Below are 16,270 nucleotides of genomic sequence, written 5' to 3'. Positions count from 1 at the left end.
GAATTTAAGCCAACGATTTTATTCACCATTCTGCAAATTTCGGTTTTAAAACCTCCAAGACATTTGTGCATCTTAATAAATAGAACTTGCTGCCGTCAGGCTACACCTAGTGTAATCGTGGCTGTGTATTGAGCAAGTACGCCAGCTAACGTTTATAGTTTATAACAATAAACTACAAACAAAAGAAGTTAGTATTTCTCTTTTTTAATCCGATTTTTACAAAATCCAAAAAAATATATATAATTTTATAATGGTGAAAATACAAGTGCTTACATTGGAATTCTTTCAAATTTCTTTCCTTTAAAGGTGTCTCCCAAGCTAAACGAGAAAAACACAAGCACATACGCAAGATGGCGCGTGTGTTGCCCGTATTAGGCTTATTAGTGCTGTGCTATGCTTTGGGTAAGTTTTTTGAAATTAAAAAAATAATATTGTTAAAAAAAAAATTTGCAAAAAAAACTTAAAAAGTGCCCATTAAGTTATTTTACATTTGGCCATTTTTATTTTTGAAACAAAGGAAGTGTGTAAATGCGCCATCTTGAATATGGAAATGAGAAAACAGTGATGCCACGTCGGCCTGATTTTGCCCAAGAAAATCCGAGGGCTGTAGCCCGAAGTGTAATTTCTTTGTTGGCCTTTGGCCAAGGAATACCATTCAATTCCATGAACAACATTCACGTGACCTTTCACTGCTACTACTACTGACATATAAGGCCCGGCTAAATTCTCAGAATTTTTATTTTACAATAGCCAATAATTTATGGTGATTACTATGAATCAAGCCATAAGCGAGAGCCAAGGTTAACCACTCAAGTCCAGTAGCAGCAACAAATACAAAAAAACTCCAACTCAATTGTATATTCGTACCAGTCAAGTACCAATCCATTCTCTCCCTATAATAAATATCGATACCAGCGATCGTTGGAAATACCGACAACAACATCGCAACTTTATAGCAGCAGCAGCAGCTCTACATAGTTGTTGTTGTTATTTTTTTTGTTTTCTTAAAAACAACATGAGGGTTTCAATAGGTGCAGTCATCACCACTAGCCTCAACAATCAACCAAGACCAGTGGCTTTAGTTACAATTCTTGTTGTAAATTAATGGCATGACTTCTTTTTGGACCCCATTTGGACACGAGCTAATGTTGTTGTTTTTGTATACATTTACATAATATTTCTACTGTTGTTGTTGTTGTTTCTTTGTCTTAATACAAGAAAGATAACAACAGCAACAGAAATCCACTCAAATCTGTCATAATATCCTCGATTGTTTATGCAATGCATAAAATATTGGTAAAAAAAACAATCGTGTTTTTTTTTCTCATTTAAGCCACAAAACTGGTTAGGCCTCTTGATCGTTCGAGTGACTGACTGCATTTATTGATGGCTAATGGTGAAGACTTGAAACATTTTCTACATTACTTTTACTCTTTATGGCAGAGGAATGGCTCATGTCTAGGTGGTTCGGATCATAGATTGTCTTAGTTGGTATACGGAAACTGGTTAAACGCCTGACTTGCAATCCGACACCAAGGCAAGTCATTAATCTCGCCAGTAGATAATAGTAGTAGACATGGATTGGTTTTGCCTTTCGTTTTCGTTGGTAAACACAAACAATTTTAATTATATAAATAAAAAAATCCACATAATATGCCGGCTATATTAACGATCATGCAATGCTAGAATGTAAAAAATGAGACCAAGCGTTTTCATAGCTTGTTTTTTTAGAGATTTTCTCTAACGTTTTGTTTAGAAGAATAATATTATTTTTTTTTGATTTTAATTTGAAAAGCAGTTACGCCCAAAAACAATTGTTTGATGAAAAGGGAAATGCACTAATTTTGTATAATAATTTCTTAAGATATTCTAATATTATCTTATTTATTTTTTAAATTGGCGACGGTATACCCAAAATATCTGCCATTCAAAATTGCGTGAAGACATATCAATGGTGCCTACACATCGAGAAAAAATTTTGTAAAATGTTTTAAAAAATCATGGGTATTTCAATGGTTCATAACCATAGCAGCAGGGTTGCCAAAGCATTAGTCTTAGTGATAGTCTTTTCAAAAACTTCATTAAGATAACGAAGCTAGCAAACACGCTGCTGATAATGTATACAAAACGTAAATAATTACAATAGGCATTGTCGATTTATTAATTATTTTTAAAATATTCACAATATTAATAAGAATTTTCTTCTTTTTTCAGCTGCCAGTCAAAATACCAATGACAAACTCGAAGGCATTGATGTCGAAGAAGTTTGTAATGACAGACCCGGAGATGAATATTTCCGTTTAGATACTGAATCTGATTGCCGCGAAGTATACAGGTAGGCATCAATTATTCTAAAGGAAATTTTTTTATTTTTTTAATAATTCGATTCTATATCGGATTGAATTTTCATGGATCTTTCAAGGATTTTTAAAAATTTTCCTAGGGAATATTTTAGGTTTGAAATTGAATAAAAAAGGTCGCCTCTGAATTATAGAAAAATACAATAAATAGTACGAAGTCTCGACCATCACAGGGTAATTCATAGAAGTTTAGTGAGCACATGTCAAATTATCTTCCAACTCCCATATACAAAAAAAAACTTTAAGCCCACTTTTACCATAGAAATTACCTCAATAAACTGTCAATAAATTGTTTTGCCTATGTGAACAAATCTTAACATTCGTAGTGGCAAAATATATAATTTTTATTGTTTTAAGTTTATTCTGGATTTTTTTCCAGGAAGTATTCTCCAACCTCCAAATTTGTATGCCAAAAAGTCAATGAAAATAATATTTTTTGTTCCTTAAAAATTTATACTAAACTACAATAACAAATCAAATCTTAAGAACAAACAAAGTGTACGAAATTTTTCAATTTCATTTATTTATTGTTTACAACATGTCTCCATCGTTCGCCATGAATCACCATGTAATGGTCAATAACTTTAGTAATTAAAGAAAAAAATAAACAATTTTTCGATGTCAAACACATCCTTATGGAATACTTTTTTGTATAAATATGACTTTATGTTGATTTTAAGCAAATTTTGAAAATTTCCTACAAACTTTCAACTCGTATTTTCGCAAGATTTTAGAATAAATTTTTTTATTTTTTTTTTAATTTTTGCGAAAAAAAGCAGAAAACTTTTTTCAATTTCCTTTGTTTGCCATTGTCCTCTACTATCCTCTTCCCCCTCCTCCATTTGATGTAATTTTTTATTGTTAACAAATTTTAATTTTCAATAAATTCTAAGATGTGATAATGCCGGTGAAAATGGAGCTCCCCGTTTGGCCTCTATAAAATGTGCCGGCGGTTTGGCATTTGATATCACAAAACAAACATGTGATTGGAAAACAAATGTTAAAAACTGTGATGAAGTTGAGAGTAAGTGAAATATGAATTTTATACATCACAAAAACAACAATATATCCCAAATATCTATCCCCCACCAAACGTGTACATCTAAAAAAAAACGTCTGAAACTATTACATATCCGGTTTCCTCAATGGTTTTTACTCTGATTTTGTTTTTGGCTAAAACCTGATAGTCAAAAGGTTTAAAAATGGGTTTAAAATTTACTTTCTCTCTCTCTAATTCGCTGTATCTATGTCTCTCTCATCATTTGTCTTAACTATACTTGGTTTGCTGTGTTTGTGTATACGTGTTTTCCAATAAAAAGAAATTTAACAAATTTTCATTTGCGGAAAATCTACTTTCCCCTATCACCTCTTGTGTCGTTCTGGTGATTTGTGTGAACTCAAAAAATTATCATAATTCATAAATAAATATAACACTTTATCAATCATCTCTTTGTAAACCACTCTCTCTCTCTCTCCTTTTCTCGTTGTCTCCCTTCCTACATACTTGTGATGATCTCTGATGATCTTCTTTCACACATTCATTTCTCTATAGTGTGTACTTATACAATAACAACAACAACAACCGCAGCATATGCTATTATGTACTCATAAAACAGTAAATGAATTGGGTCTTTTCGACCAACAAAAATGTTAATGGATTGCGAGACAAATGATGGCAACCCTAATTTTTCTCCTTATGTGTAAAATGGTATGTGTGTTAGGGATGTCATCATTTGATATTAAATCGCGCATAATTGAATAAACAAATCAAATACATCTCAACGGCCCAATATATAAAATATGTGTTTCTAACTCTTAATTGTGTTACATTTGTGTCTAAATGTGTGTTCAAATCATCGATCATTATTACAATAACGAAAACCAACAGTGCCCTCCCTACCGCATCTCGTGTTTGCAAATCAAAAATGGTTAGTCTTCTTTCATGAACTCTGGACAGATGTTGGAGTTCTCTTTTTTGTTTTGAAGTTCCCTTTAGCAGTAGTTGCAAAATTGTGAATGGTAATGGATGAAAGTTGTGTGTATGCGTATATTTGTTTGAGTGCGTTTTAAAGAATTGTACTTATGAGGTTAAAAAAAAAAAAAACAAATATGATCTTCCCCAAAAACCCCTATACAAAAAAAGAATACCCACAAAATTTCCAATTTTTTGTGTGTTTTAGATGTACAAGATCAGGTTTGAAAGAAATCGTATGTCCCTCCGGTCTGGCCTTCGATATAATGAAACAAACTTGTGACTGGAAGGCTAAAGTGACTAACTGCAATGAGAAAGAAAGTAAGTCGACAAACCAGCTTTTGGGAATGTACAATGCAAATAAATTAAAAAAAACACACACACAATTCGGCAAGAAACACAGGACCTTAACTCCAAAAATTTCACACCGAATACATTTTTTGATTGCAGCAACGAAATTTTCCTAATAAACAAAATGTTTATAGTTGTGGCAACTAATTCATAAAAAAAAATAATCATTTACCAAAATAGAATGTCATTTGAAGCAACTATAAACATTTTGTTGCAACGGAATCTTGGTTGCAGCAAACAATTTTGTGGTTATTGTGAAATAATGACAAACATCAAGATTAGTTAACAGCCACCAAGAGTATAAGAACACCAAACACCACCCACCTGCCCCCTAATCCAATCTATGCATGAACTTTGGTTTTGGCTAATTAGCATTCATTCTTCCATACGCTCATCTATTACTAATCATATCCCCCACCCCCAAAACAAAAATTTCCAAATGTAATACTTTTGTCACTAACGCTTCACTACTTTGACAAACAATACACTTTTTAAAGCAGTCGTTACTTGAGTTGAAATGGGCTAATAACATCTTTTTCTTTGCGAATTTATTTAGAACCACGTAAGGCTAAACCCATCTTCAAGACCGATGAACCCATCTGTCCCGAAGGCAAATTGTCTTGCGGTGATGGTGAATGTTTGGATAAGGAGCTTTTCTGTAACGGCAAAGCTGATTGCAAGGACGAATCTGATGAAAATGCCTGCTGTAAGTATTGATGATTACGCATTAAATTGTGGAGGTGTAGCAAACTAAATTCTCTCTTCTCTCCCCATTTAGCTGTTGATGACGATCCAAATCGCGCTCCTGAATGTGACCCCACCCAGTGCGCCTTGCCCGATTGTTTCTGCTCTGCTGATGGTACCCGTATTCCTGGTGGCATTGAACCCCAACAAGTTCCCCAGATGATTACCATCACCTTCAACGGTGCCGTTAATGTTGATAACATTGACTTGTACGAGGAGATCTTCAACGGCAACCGCCAAAATCCTAATGGCTGCTCCATCAAGGGTACCTTCTTCGTTTCCCACAAATACACAAACTACTCCGCTGTCCAGGACTTGCACCGTAAAGGTCATGAAATCTCAGTTTTCTCTTTGACTCACAAGGATGATCCCAACTATTGGACCAGTGGTACCTATGACGATTGGTTGGCTGAAATGGCCGGTGCTCGTCTGATCATTGAACGTTTTGCCAATATCACTGATGGTTCCATTATTGGTATGCGTGCTCCTTACTTGCGTGTCGGTGGCAACAAACAATTCGAAATGATGTCCGATCAATTCTTTGTATACGATGCTTCCATCACAGCTTCTTTGGGCCGTGTACCCATCTGGCCCTATACTTTGTACTTCCGCATGCCCCACAAGTGCAATGGCAATGCCCACAACTGTCCATCCCGTAGCCACCCTGTATGGGAAATGGTCATGAATGAATTGGATCGTCGTGATGACCCCACCTTCGATGAATCATTGCCCGGTTGTCATATGGTTGACTCGTGCTCCAACATTGCCGGTGGTGATCAATTCGGTAGACTTTTGCGACACAATTTCAATCGTCACTACAATAGCAACCGTGCTCCTTTGGGTCTCCACTTCCACGCCTCCTGGTTGAAATCTAAGAAGGAATACAAGGATGAATTGATCAAATTCATTGAAGAAATGTTGGGTCGCAATGATGTCTTCTTCGTCACCAATTTGCAGGTCATCCAATGGATGCAAAATCCCGTCGAATTGAACGCTTTGCGTGACTTCCAAGAATGGAAGGAGAAGTGCGACGTCAAGGGTCAACCCTACTGCTCGTTGCCAAATGCCTGTCCATTAACCACCCGCGAATTGCCTGGTGAGACATTGCGTCTCTTTACTTGCATGGAGTGCCCCAACAACTACCCCTGGATCTTGGATCCCACTGGTGATGGTTTCTCAGTTTAAAAAGTCACCTGACCCCGAGGGGAGCTAATTTATATAATTTTAAGTTTTTGTTAGGATTCTGTTTTCTTTGTGGAGACTTAGCTTCTACAAGAGTCTTTCTACAAAAATCTTTAAATTCTAAAAAAACCAAGCGGAGAATTACGTTACTGAAGTAGTTCTAACTAGAGTCTGATTAAAAAAAAAACAAAAAACATAAATGAAACCAATTCTCAAATTTACACTAGAAGATTATGCTCCATCTTTATCTTCGGAGTTTTTACAAAACAAAAAATACTCATCTGTTGTTAAATTTTCAAACAAAACTTTTTAGCTTCACTCTCTCTCAAACTCTTTCTTTCATAACTTCTTAAACTTTTCCCAACTATTATAAAAAAATTTAAATCTACTCAACCTGAGCCTTTCATATTTTCTTATCACATATTTCTAGAAAGTCTCTTCCCCTTTCTCTCCCTCTATGTCTCTCTTTCGCTATCTCTTTTTTGAATTAAGTAACTTTGTCTTTGATCTTTTAAAGAAAATAGCTGCCATCTCTTGTTTTATATGTATACATTTATATATATTTTAAAGACCAAAAAAAAACTTCTTCCAATACTGCAGCTGCAAGACCATTTCAAATTATTTTAGTATTTTTTAAGATGAAATACACAATAGAGTACACATTTGTAAAATAGAAGAAAAAATATAAAAAATTAAAAAAAAATCCAAAATTTAAAGAAAATTCTTTTATTTCCACTAAATTCTGGTAGTAGTAGTAGTGATAAAAAAGTGCAGGAACTATCACACAAAATTGCATGTATGCTCTCACTCTCCCTCTTTTTCTCTAAAATCCTATACAGATCAGCGTTGCCATTTTGGTCCGATCGGACCAAAATTGGTCCAAAAGATTTCTAATTTTTAAATTTGATCCGATGGTCGGACCAAACGGAATTTGGTCCATTTTCATAAATTTGGTCAAATTTATATTTTTTTTCTAGTATTTAAAATTTTTATTACATATTCAATAGTATCTATGCACTGAAAAAATATTGTCGTGAGACCGAATATTTCATGTTATTAAATACGAATGCTAATTTTGCTTAGCATAGAAGACTCATTTCTCTGATATAAAGTTTTTTCCTTGTCCAAAAGTCGATAAACTTTTCAATGAAGTCATTTTGTCTTTATATTTAAACGATTCGGCTTAAAATTGGGTATCCTAACATGAAAGAAAACTTCGTTTTACTTGATTCAACCTGGCTTTAATACTTCTGAAAAATCTTAAAAATTATAGAAATCGTCTATAGTAATGTTGAGTTTTTTCATCTTGAGTATAAAACTAAAAAGCGTTTAAAAATATATATTTTAACACTTTTAAAGTCGTTTTTTATTTGAAACATAAAATAATTGCCCCTTGTAATCGACAAGGGCAAAGACAAAATCTTTAGAACCGTGAATGTTTTTTTTTTCAGTGTGGGATTAGGTACTATTTCAATCAAAGAAAATCGAAAGGAAATTTCGCGTTTTAGGTCTTGGGTCAGGTTTTATATTTTTTGGAAAATTTTCATCCCAATACTCGAATGTGCACAAGAAGTGGAATATTAGGATTGAGCTATATACGGATATGGACCGATATGGAACACATTTTCCGCATAAAATTATGCGTGAGAAGCAACACTACAGCAAATTGATGAAAATTCGGAAATCTATTGCATTCTCTCAAGTAGGGTTTTCATGGGGCAAAGGCAATATAAACCAAATGCGTGACTGTTGTGGTCTTTAACTTCCTCTAAGTCGGAAGTTTAAATCAACTTTTTATAATATTGAATTTCGACTTTTGATGTCAACTAAAATTGACTTTAAAATTCGACGTTTTCAAAAAGTCTATTTTCTCAAATTTTAAAAACGTTGAAAAGTCGACGTTTTGATTACTATGTCAACCGCTAAATCATATCAAACTTTTCTGGTTTACTTTACTTTTTTAATAAAAGCACTATGTACAACAATAAAATACGTTTTAAGACATTTTTCTTCGAAATTGGAAATTTGGTCCGCTGGCAGGAATTTTTCTCCGATTTTGGAAAAAATAAGGTCCAAAATAAAGTTTCTTTGTGGCAACCCTGATACAGATTATCCATCGGTGTCAAACGCTCTTTGACAGTTCCGACGATTAAGAGTAAGCGAGGAAATTAAGAGCACGTTTCCGTTCTCTTTGGTTTTGAGTTTTCTAATTTTAATCAAAATTTGCACATTTATGAAACATAAGATGATTTATAAATAAATTAGAAACAAAAGGAAATGTGTGAAAATTAATGTTTGAACTGACACTATAAAAAACTAAACAAAATGCCAGAAAATTAATCTTTGAAGTGCCGCCGATAGTAATGGTGTGAGCCGCCGTAACGGCCGATGATCGCTCCCCTCTCGTATTCATCCAACGTGGGATCAAAATGAATGTTTGATATTATCGGAAAATTCCTAGAGACAGTATTGAAGCCCTGACAAACATTTCGGCCGCAAATCACAGACATTCTAACAGGACTCAGCACCATTGAATTCAGTACGCATTAACCAAGAATGGCTTAGAAGAAGGTTTTTCGCTTCCTTTCTACCGCACAATGACTATCAAGAACTTCGAATCTCAGACCGTTCGACTGAGGCATTTTGGAGAGTACGGTTGGCACTTAAAAATACCAAAGTTTCGAAATTGAGTAAATCGTATGAAATTGAGAGCACTGCAAACATGCGAAGTCATTGGGAATTGACTTGGGACGTCTATACATTTCTTGGTCTTAAACTAATGTACCGCAAATGTCTTAAGATTATGCTGAAAATTTACCCAAACATATTATACTGATTTCCCACTATGATCACCATAAATATACTAATTTGTTATACATGTTACGCTGTCTAAATGTTGATGCATGACCATCACAATAAATTAAAGTAGAACTACAATAACGCATTCCATACCATGAGCAATTTGTACTACATAGTCTAGTGAAGACCTATTTTGATTTTCAATTTCCTTACCCAATAATATTTCGTTTCCTTAAAGAAGACAAAAATGTTATATTCGATTTTTTGTTGCCTTCCAGTTCTGTATGGTCACTGTCATAAGAGAACTACCAAACAAATCCAATTAAAACACAACTAATGCAATTAATGTTTGGCCACTCGACCATCGCTGGAAACAATGACAATGTCACAGAATTTTCTATCTTTGCCCATTTAGTTGTTGACGGTCTATTCATCCACCAAGTAACTTTTCGAAACGGGGAAAAACAAATCGAAAAAAAATATTAAGAACGAGAGTAATTCTATTTACTAGTTGTGAAAAGTTTTAATATAGAACACGATCCAAAATGCCTAAAGTAGATCCAGAAATACAAAAATTATACGATGAAATCAATGGAATGATAGATAAATTCAAGGTGACAAATAAATTTGTGATTACTTTTGAAAATTTGCAGATTAAAAATGAAAATTTAATTTAACAAATCAATAATGAAAGAAATCTAAGTTGATGGAGCTTATTAAAGGTCTTGAGTCGGAGATCTATATTTTCAGTGATCGCTGATCACATATAAACCCACACACACATCCAATGAGGAGCAAGAGGAACTTATCGGAGATTGACCACAAATCCTCCTATCCAGTATTCCATATATATATACCATCACCGATTGATTCATACCTCATATCCATAACACGTCACAGGTAGATTTAGCATCTTGCCTCAAGAACGAGTTTGGTCCGCATTTCGTAAAACAATTTCCTGATTATCTACTCAAGTGAGAGTTCTGAGTGCTTCAAAGTGACAAACCGTTCGAACTCTGCCATAAATCTGAAGCCTCTTATCGATGAACTAAATCATCGTTTTTCTTTTTAAAATTATTTCCAATTTGCGACCACCTTAACTAACCGATGTCTCGGGAGCTTCTTATAATACATGACTCATATTACGCCGAGGACCAATAGCGCTTTGGGAACACATCATCCTTTCAGGATCATTGATCCTCTCATGATTTATGTTTTCCTATGAACGAAAGATTTTCGAATCACTGGTGTTTCTATGGGGAGTCATGGATCTGTGGGGACACGATTCCATGAGCTAATATGATTACCGAAGGAATCTTGATTTTGGAGAGGAGATGGTTATCTAAGAACTCATGGCTCTCTCAGGATCTATGATTCGTGGTTCTATTGAGAGTCATGGACCTGTGAGGACACATGGTTCCGTACTATTTTTGTCAAATGATTTATGGTTTTATGGAGACTTATGGTTCCGACGATTGTCTGGGAACTCATGGCCAGGATTGGCCTGTCACAAACTGTGACTTTTGCGACATATATTTGCGACGGTATAATACGTATGTCACAAAAGTCGTAAACCTACTGTAGAAAACCAAATTTTGAATATAAGAAATCCTGAACATTTTTTAATTTAGTTTGACAGCATTCGCTGTGAGTTTCTGCAGAAATTTGTGGAAAGTTCTCCCGTGGTCAAGCCTATTTTCTTAGGTGGTATTGAAATTCCCGTTGGTGAGTGTGCAAAATACCTTGGGGTTATATTGGACAGGAGACTGAACTTAAAGCTAAGAAAGGACGAGAAATCCACGGTTACCCTGTACTCGTGCAAAAGGCAATAGGGAAAATGTGGGGACTAAAACCGAAAATTGTGAACATTCCTAAGAATTGAAACTTCTTCGCACATACCATCGTCTTGGATATCATCGAATTCGCTGCCTAGCTGACGCGACTAAAGTATTTTCAGTTTGCGACTTTTGTTACTTTTTCTACATTTACGACGCGTACGTGACGTTTACGACGTTTACAACTTTGCGACAGTCGCAAACCTAAAAAAGTTTGATACAGACCATCTCTGCTCATGGCTCTCTCAAAATATATGATTCGTGGTTCTACACCCAGAGAAGGAATATGATCACCCCTCATAAGAGCAAAATGTTATTTTTGGACGGTGAATAAGGAACATGTTTACCGAAACTATGTTATTTTCTCGAAAATTATATATCTGATTTCGGCGATCATGTATATGTTTGCCGAGAAAATAACATTTTTGCGACAAATATGTTCCATGTTCACCGTCCAAAAATAACATTTTGCTCTTGAAACAAGTTTGGTGTGCTCATGTTCCTTCTCAGGCTGTATGGGGAGTCATGGATTTGTGAGGACACATGGTTTCGTTCCATTATTGTATAAGGAATCATGGTTTTGGGAGGCTTATGGTTCCCATGGTTATCTAAGAAATCATGGCTCTCCCAGAATCTACGATTCGTGGTTCTTTGGGGAGTCATGGATCTATGAGGACACATGATTCCGTTACATTATTGTCTAAGGAATCATGGTTTTTCGGACGCTTTTGCTCCCAAGGTTATCTAAGAACTCATGTCTCTCTCAGAATCTATGATTCGGGGTTCAATGGGAAGTCATGAATCTGTGGTTCCAAGAGCATCCATTATTGTCTAAAAAATTATGGTTTTGTGGAGGCTTCAAGAATGCATAATTCTCATTGGTTCACTGTTTTCTAAAGGCGCATGGTTCTTTAGTTATCTCACGGCACACTGAGAACTTCTGTCTTTTTGATTGCTCATTATTCTCACAGGGTTCATAGTTCTTCGAGGATTGAGGAGTCATAATTTTGAAAAATATTGGTATTCTCTGAACAGTGATAGTTCCCTGAAGACTCTAGGCTCTTTGGTAACCATCGCTAGGAGTATCCATTGTTCTTCCAAGAACAATAGTTCATTGACGTCTACTAATTTAAATTTTGATAGTAGCCGAGGTGAATAAGTGCTCCATAATCACATACTATAAATTATCCAGACATAAACATATAATTCTCATTGTAATCAAATAGGGATTACTTTTCATTACCACACAAATACTATATGGCGACAAACTTGTTTCTTTTTGTTTTCTTCTACAGGAAGATCAAAAAGCAAAAGCCGATTGTACCTTACAAGAAAAATGCGGAGATATGTCGGATATACCCAAAATTCGTTTGGCCCCCAAGAAAATATTAAAGGGTCACATCAACAAAGTCAATTCAGTACATTTTGCTGGAGATTCTCGACACTGTGTGACAGGATCTCTAGATGGTAAATTAATCATATGGGATACGTGGACCGCAAATAAAGTACAAGTAAGTAAAGATAAAGATTTCTCAGATTTACCTTTACATGACTTTGGTAATCCACTTGTGACTGGTTATTCACAGATTATTCCCTTGAGATCAGCTTGGGTTATGACTGTGGCGTTCTCACCATCCGGTAATTTTGTGGCATGTGGCGGTATGGATAATCAATGTACAGTCTATGATGTTAATAATCGTGATGCCTCTGGAGTGGCCAAATTGACCAGAGAGTTATTGGGCTATGAGGGTTTTCTCAGTTCTTGCCGATTTCTGGATGATACTCATTTGATTACTGGTTCCGGTGATATGAAAATGTAGTCACGAATATGATAGATTGAAAATTTGCCAAATAACTAATTAAATTGGTTTTTGGTCTCACTCTCCCTTTCAGATGTCATTGGGATTTGGAGAAGGGTGTAAAAACAATGGATTTCAATGGCCATGCTGGAGATATTGCCGGTTTGTCCTTATCACCCGATATGAAAACATATATTACTGGTTCTGTGGACAAAACTGCAAAACTTTGGGATGTTCGAGAGGATGTACATAAACAAATGTTTTTTGGCCACGAAATGGATGTGAATTCAGTTTGTGTAAGTCGGAAAGGAAATACATGTTTGTAGTGATCACACTTGAAACGAAAAATATTAAAATCGCGTACATATCGAAATCAAACAGGACGACTTTAATACAGTTCGGCTTTCTGTGTGAATGGGAACTTGTTTTTATTCTGTGTGCTATCCATATTTTTAAAAGATTAATGTTAACAGATTTTCTGAAATAACAAATTTATTTAATTTCAGTATCATCCCAATGGCATGTGCTTCGCTTCCGCCTCTGAGGATCAAACAGCCCGGATGTACGACATACGAGCCGATCAGCAAATTGCTTTATACGAACCGCCCCAGAAGAATACTGGTTTCACATCTTGTGGTAAGTCCACATTTTATACTTACAACTTTCATTGGAGTAAAAGTGAAACATATTCTCTCTGCTCATTTTATCAAAACAGACAACGAACTAGAGCCAGTGAGCTTTTGCCAACATATTAAATTCAGCTTCTAAAACAATTAAAATATGCAAAGATCTTTTTCTAACACGCTTCTCATAGAATTTTCGATATTAGTGCATCTTCGTCTTTAAGGCCGGACGAAATCAACGTTTTAAAAAAAAAAATTTCATTAGCGAAAAATACGTATACATTCCCAGAAATTTAGCTAAAGTTCCATACCTTGATTTGACGATAATGTTCAGTGTACATCTCCAACGAAATTTTCGCTAACCTTAAGAAAATGCAGTTTTGATAGCGAAATTCTCGTTAGTTTGTTATCGATTGTTTATACTTTTTCCCATGAGAAACACATTGCAGGATTGCCTTCTTGATAAGGAAGAGCTGCGTACCTGGCCCTAACATCTCTAGTGAAATTGCTGCTACCCATGAGAAATGCAAAAATTTGTTCATGTGTTTTATGGGAGAAAATTTCACGAAACGAAAAAATCGTGTTTACAATATTTTCGCCAACAAAAATAACTCTGTTCCTTGAGCCCGGTAATAAAATGCATCTTTCTTTTCGGAAAAGTGCTATTATTGTGTATTTCGTTAGGACGATGTTATGTTAGACATGTCCAATAAGTCTTATTAGAATGCAATAGAAATTTTAGCAAGATTTCGAAGGTTTTCTTAACTAACCGAAGGCTCGGGCGTTTCTTATAAAACATGAATATTGTTACGCCGAGGACCAATAGTGATTTGGGAGCACATCATCCTCTGTCCATCATTGTTTCCCACAGAATTAAACATGATTCAGATTTAGCAAGATTTCGAAGCTTTTCTCTTGGTAGTTAATTTAAACAGTCGATAACATCGTCCTAATTTGCCTTTTGGGTCTTTAGGGAACAAAAAAATCTACAAAGTCCAGGCAATCAAATAAATCTCCAGGAATCGCCATGTGAACTGGAGAATTACAGCAGAAAAGTCTGCTGAATAGAGTAAGTTTTTATTAGAAGAATTATCTAGTTCGGTTCGAGCAAATATGCTCTAGAAAGTCAATATGGTATATTTTCTTCAGTTTGCCTTAAAATAAAAGATATAACAGCAAACAAGATGCCTGTTTATCCCAATAGGTAGAGTTTAAAACTATTTGAGCACTGCAATAACAAAATAAAACTATTATTGTTCTCTAGAAAGATTTTCGGGTCACATTTTAAAGTCGCAGCAAAGAAAATGTTGCTTAAAACGGAATCCGACAATGTTTACCTGCATACACTGTTACTGTCTTGAATATTTTTGCAGATAATATATTTCTAAAATTTATATTTTTGTTGATTAAATAAAATTATGTACATAATTCTTTCTTGCAGCCTTGTCGACAAGTGGACGTTATCTTCTCTGTTCAGGTATTGAAGGTAACATTCATTCATTTGATACCATGAAGGTGGCCCATAATGGTAAGAAAACATCAAACAAAAATTGTTTGTAATTTTCTATAAAATATTGATTTACTTCTTCATCCCCAACTGTATAGGTATGATGTCTGGCCATGAAAATCGTATAACATGCATTAGCTTGTCGCCCAATGGCATGTGTTTAGCTTCCACTAGCTGGGATCAGCAAGTGCGTCTGTGGCTATAAATCGCATATACATTCTTCGTTTTGAACATTTAATTACATACTTTATAAGAAATTAATTTAAATTATTAAAGCAAACATTAAACTATTAAGTAAAACAAATAAAGCAATAACAAAGTCCAACGTTTTAGTTATAACAAAATCAACAATAAAATAGACTTTTATTGCAAAATTATTTTGTATTTTATTTGTTAAAATATCGCTTTAAAAACTCCGAAATTTGGCTTAAATTTTACTTTACTTTCCCTCTTTCGCACTCTCGTAGGACACAAATGTAAACCTTACTACCAAAAAGTCCCTGAATATTTAAGCCCAGTATTCACCTAGTTCAGTTTTTCAATAGCATAGTCATTATTGCCTTAAATCCCTCATACATCCCAACGAATTTTTTATTTAGCTTACGGCTGTCGTATCTTTAGTTCAAAGTCCGGTATGCACCTTTAGTGGAAATTTCGGCTACCCATAAAAAAATGCATTGCTATATTTGCTAACATCGATTATTTCTATTTTTCTCCCATAACATAGAACAACATGGCAAAACTTTGCCGTACCCATAGGCAACATGAATTTTCGCAATAGCTGGATACCGCCCTGAAAGGTGTATGCTCGGTTTAAAGCCAGTTGCCAATGTATTTCTCACTGGTTGCAGTAATGTCACCGATATGAAAACGAAATCTCCATTTAATTCCCTAGTATACTACCGTAGCGAAAATTTCATTTAATTTCTTATGGGGCCAAAATGTAAACAGTCGATAACAACGCCTCGTGGATCTTTCGGGAAACAAAAGTATCCATGCATTCCTTATGGGTAGAGGAAATTTCGCTAGAGAAGCAATCGTGGCTTAATGGTGTACATTTACTTATATTTAGAAACAACTAAGGCTCTATGATTTAAT

The 16,270-nt window shown here is 34.9% G+C and overlaps 3 protein-coding genes across 4 annotated transcripts in view; 2 read left to right on the top strand and 1 right to left on the bottom strand.

The window, feature by feature from the left end:
* Positions 1 to 16,270, bottom strand: part of LOC142234740 (uncharacterized) — a 303,670-nt gene that overhangs the window by 162,035 nt on the left and 125,365 nt on the right. The window lies entirely within an intron of this gene.
* Positions 35 to 7,330, top strand: verm (LDLa and CE4_CDA_like_1 domain-containing protein vermiform). 2 transcript variants are annotated; one of them, XM_075308509.1, is made up of 6 exons: positions 35 to 187; positions 307 to 402; positions 2,215 to 2,335; positions 4,541 to 4,653; positions 5,240 to 5,389; positions 5,462 to 7,330. In XM_075308509.1, exons 2-6 carry the CDS (start codon positions 351 to 353, stop codon positions 6,610 to 6,612), a joined length of 1,587 nt encoding a protein of 528 aa, XP_075164624.1. In that variant the 5' UTR covers positions 35 to 187; positions 307 to 350; the 3' UTR covers positions 6,613 to 7,330. The 2 variants fall into 2 exon arrangements, with proteins under 2 accessions (XP_075164624.1, XP_075164623.1); XM_075308508.1 differs by lacking the exon at positions 4,541 to 4,653 and adding an exon at positions 3,254 to 3,384.
* Gbeta76C (guanine nucleotide-binding protein subunit beta-2) lies at positions 9,815 to 15,546 on the top strand. Its single transcript, XM_075304652.1, has 7 exons — positions 9,815 to 10,022; positions 12,539 to 12,754; positions 12,830 to 13,059; positions 13,137 to 13,338; positions 13,549 to 13,678; positions 15,107 to 15,193; positions 15,271 to 15,546. The coding sequence occupies exons 1-7, from the start codon at positions 9,954 to 9,956 to the stop codon at positions 15,375 to 15,377; spliced, it is 1,041 nt and encodes a 346-aa protein (XP_075160767.1). The 5' UTR covers positions 9,815 to 9,953; the 3' UTR covers positions 15,378 to 15,546.

The sequence above is a fragment of the Haematobia irritans genome, chromosome 4, assembly GCF_050003625.1.
Source record: "Haematobia irritans isolate KBUSLIRL chromosome 4, ASM5000362v1, whole genome shotgun sequence".
NCBI lineage: Eukaryota > Metazoa > Arthropoda > Insecta > Diptera > Muscidae > Haematobia > Haematobia irritans.
The sequence above is the reverse complement of the archived record's forward strand: the minus strand, read 5'-3'. Positions and strand labels throughout refer to the sequence as shown.

Excerpts from the sequence above, each read along its gene's own strand:
- verm (XM_075308508.1), top strand. The coding sequence starts at position 351 with ATGGCGCGTGTGTTGCCCGTATTAGGCTTATTAGTGCTGTGCTATGCT. Across the intron at positions 403-2,214 it reads AGTGCTGTGCTATGCTTTGG|CTGCCAGTCAAAATACCAAT; the intron begins GTAAGTTTTTTG and ends TTCTTTTTTCAG. Across the intron at positions 5,390-5,461 it reads ATCTGATGAAAATGCCTGCT|CTGTTGATGACGATCCAAAT; the intron begins GTAAGTATTGAT and ends CTCCCCATTTAG.
- Gbeta76C (XM_075304652.1), top strand. The coding sequence starts at position 9,954 with ATGCCTAAAGTAGATCCAGAAATACAAAAATTATACGATGAAATCAAT. Across the intron at positions 12,755-12,829 it reads GGACCGCAAATAAAGTACAA|ATTATTCCCTTGAGATCAGC; the intron begins GTAAGTAAAGAT and ends GGTTATTCACAG. Across the intron at positions 13,060-13,136 it reads GGTTCCGGTGATATGAAAAT|ATGTCATTGGGATTTGGAGA; the intron begins GTAGTCACGAAT and ends TCTCCCTTTCAG.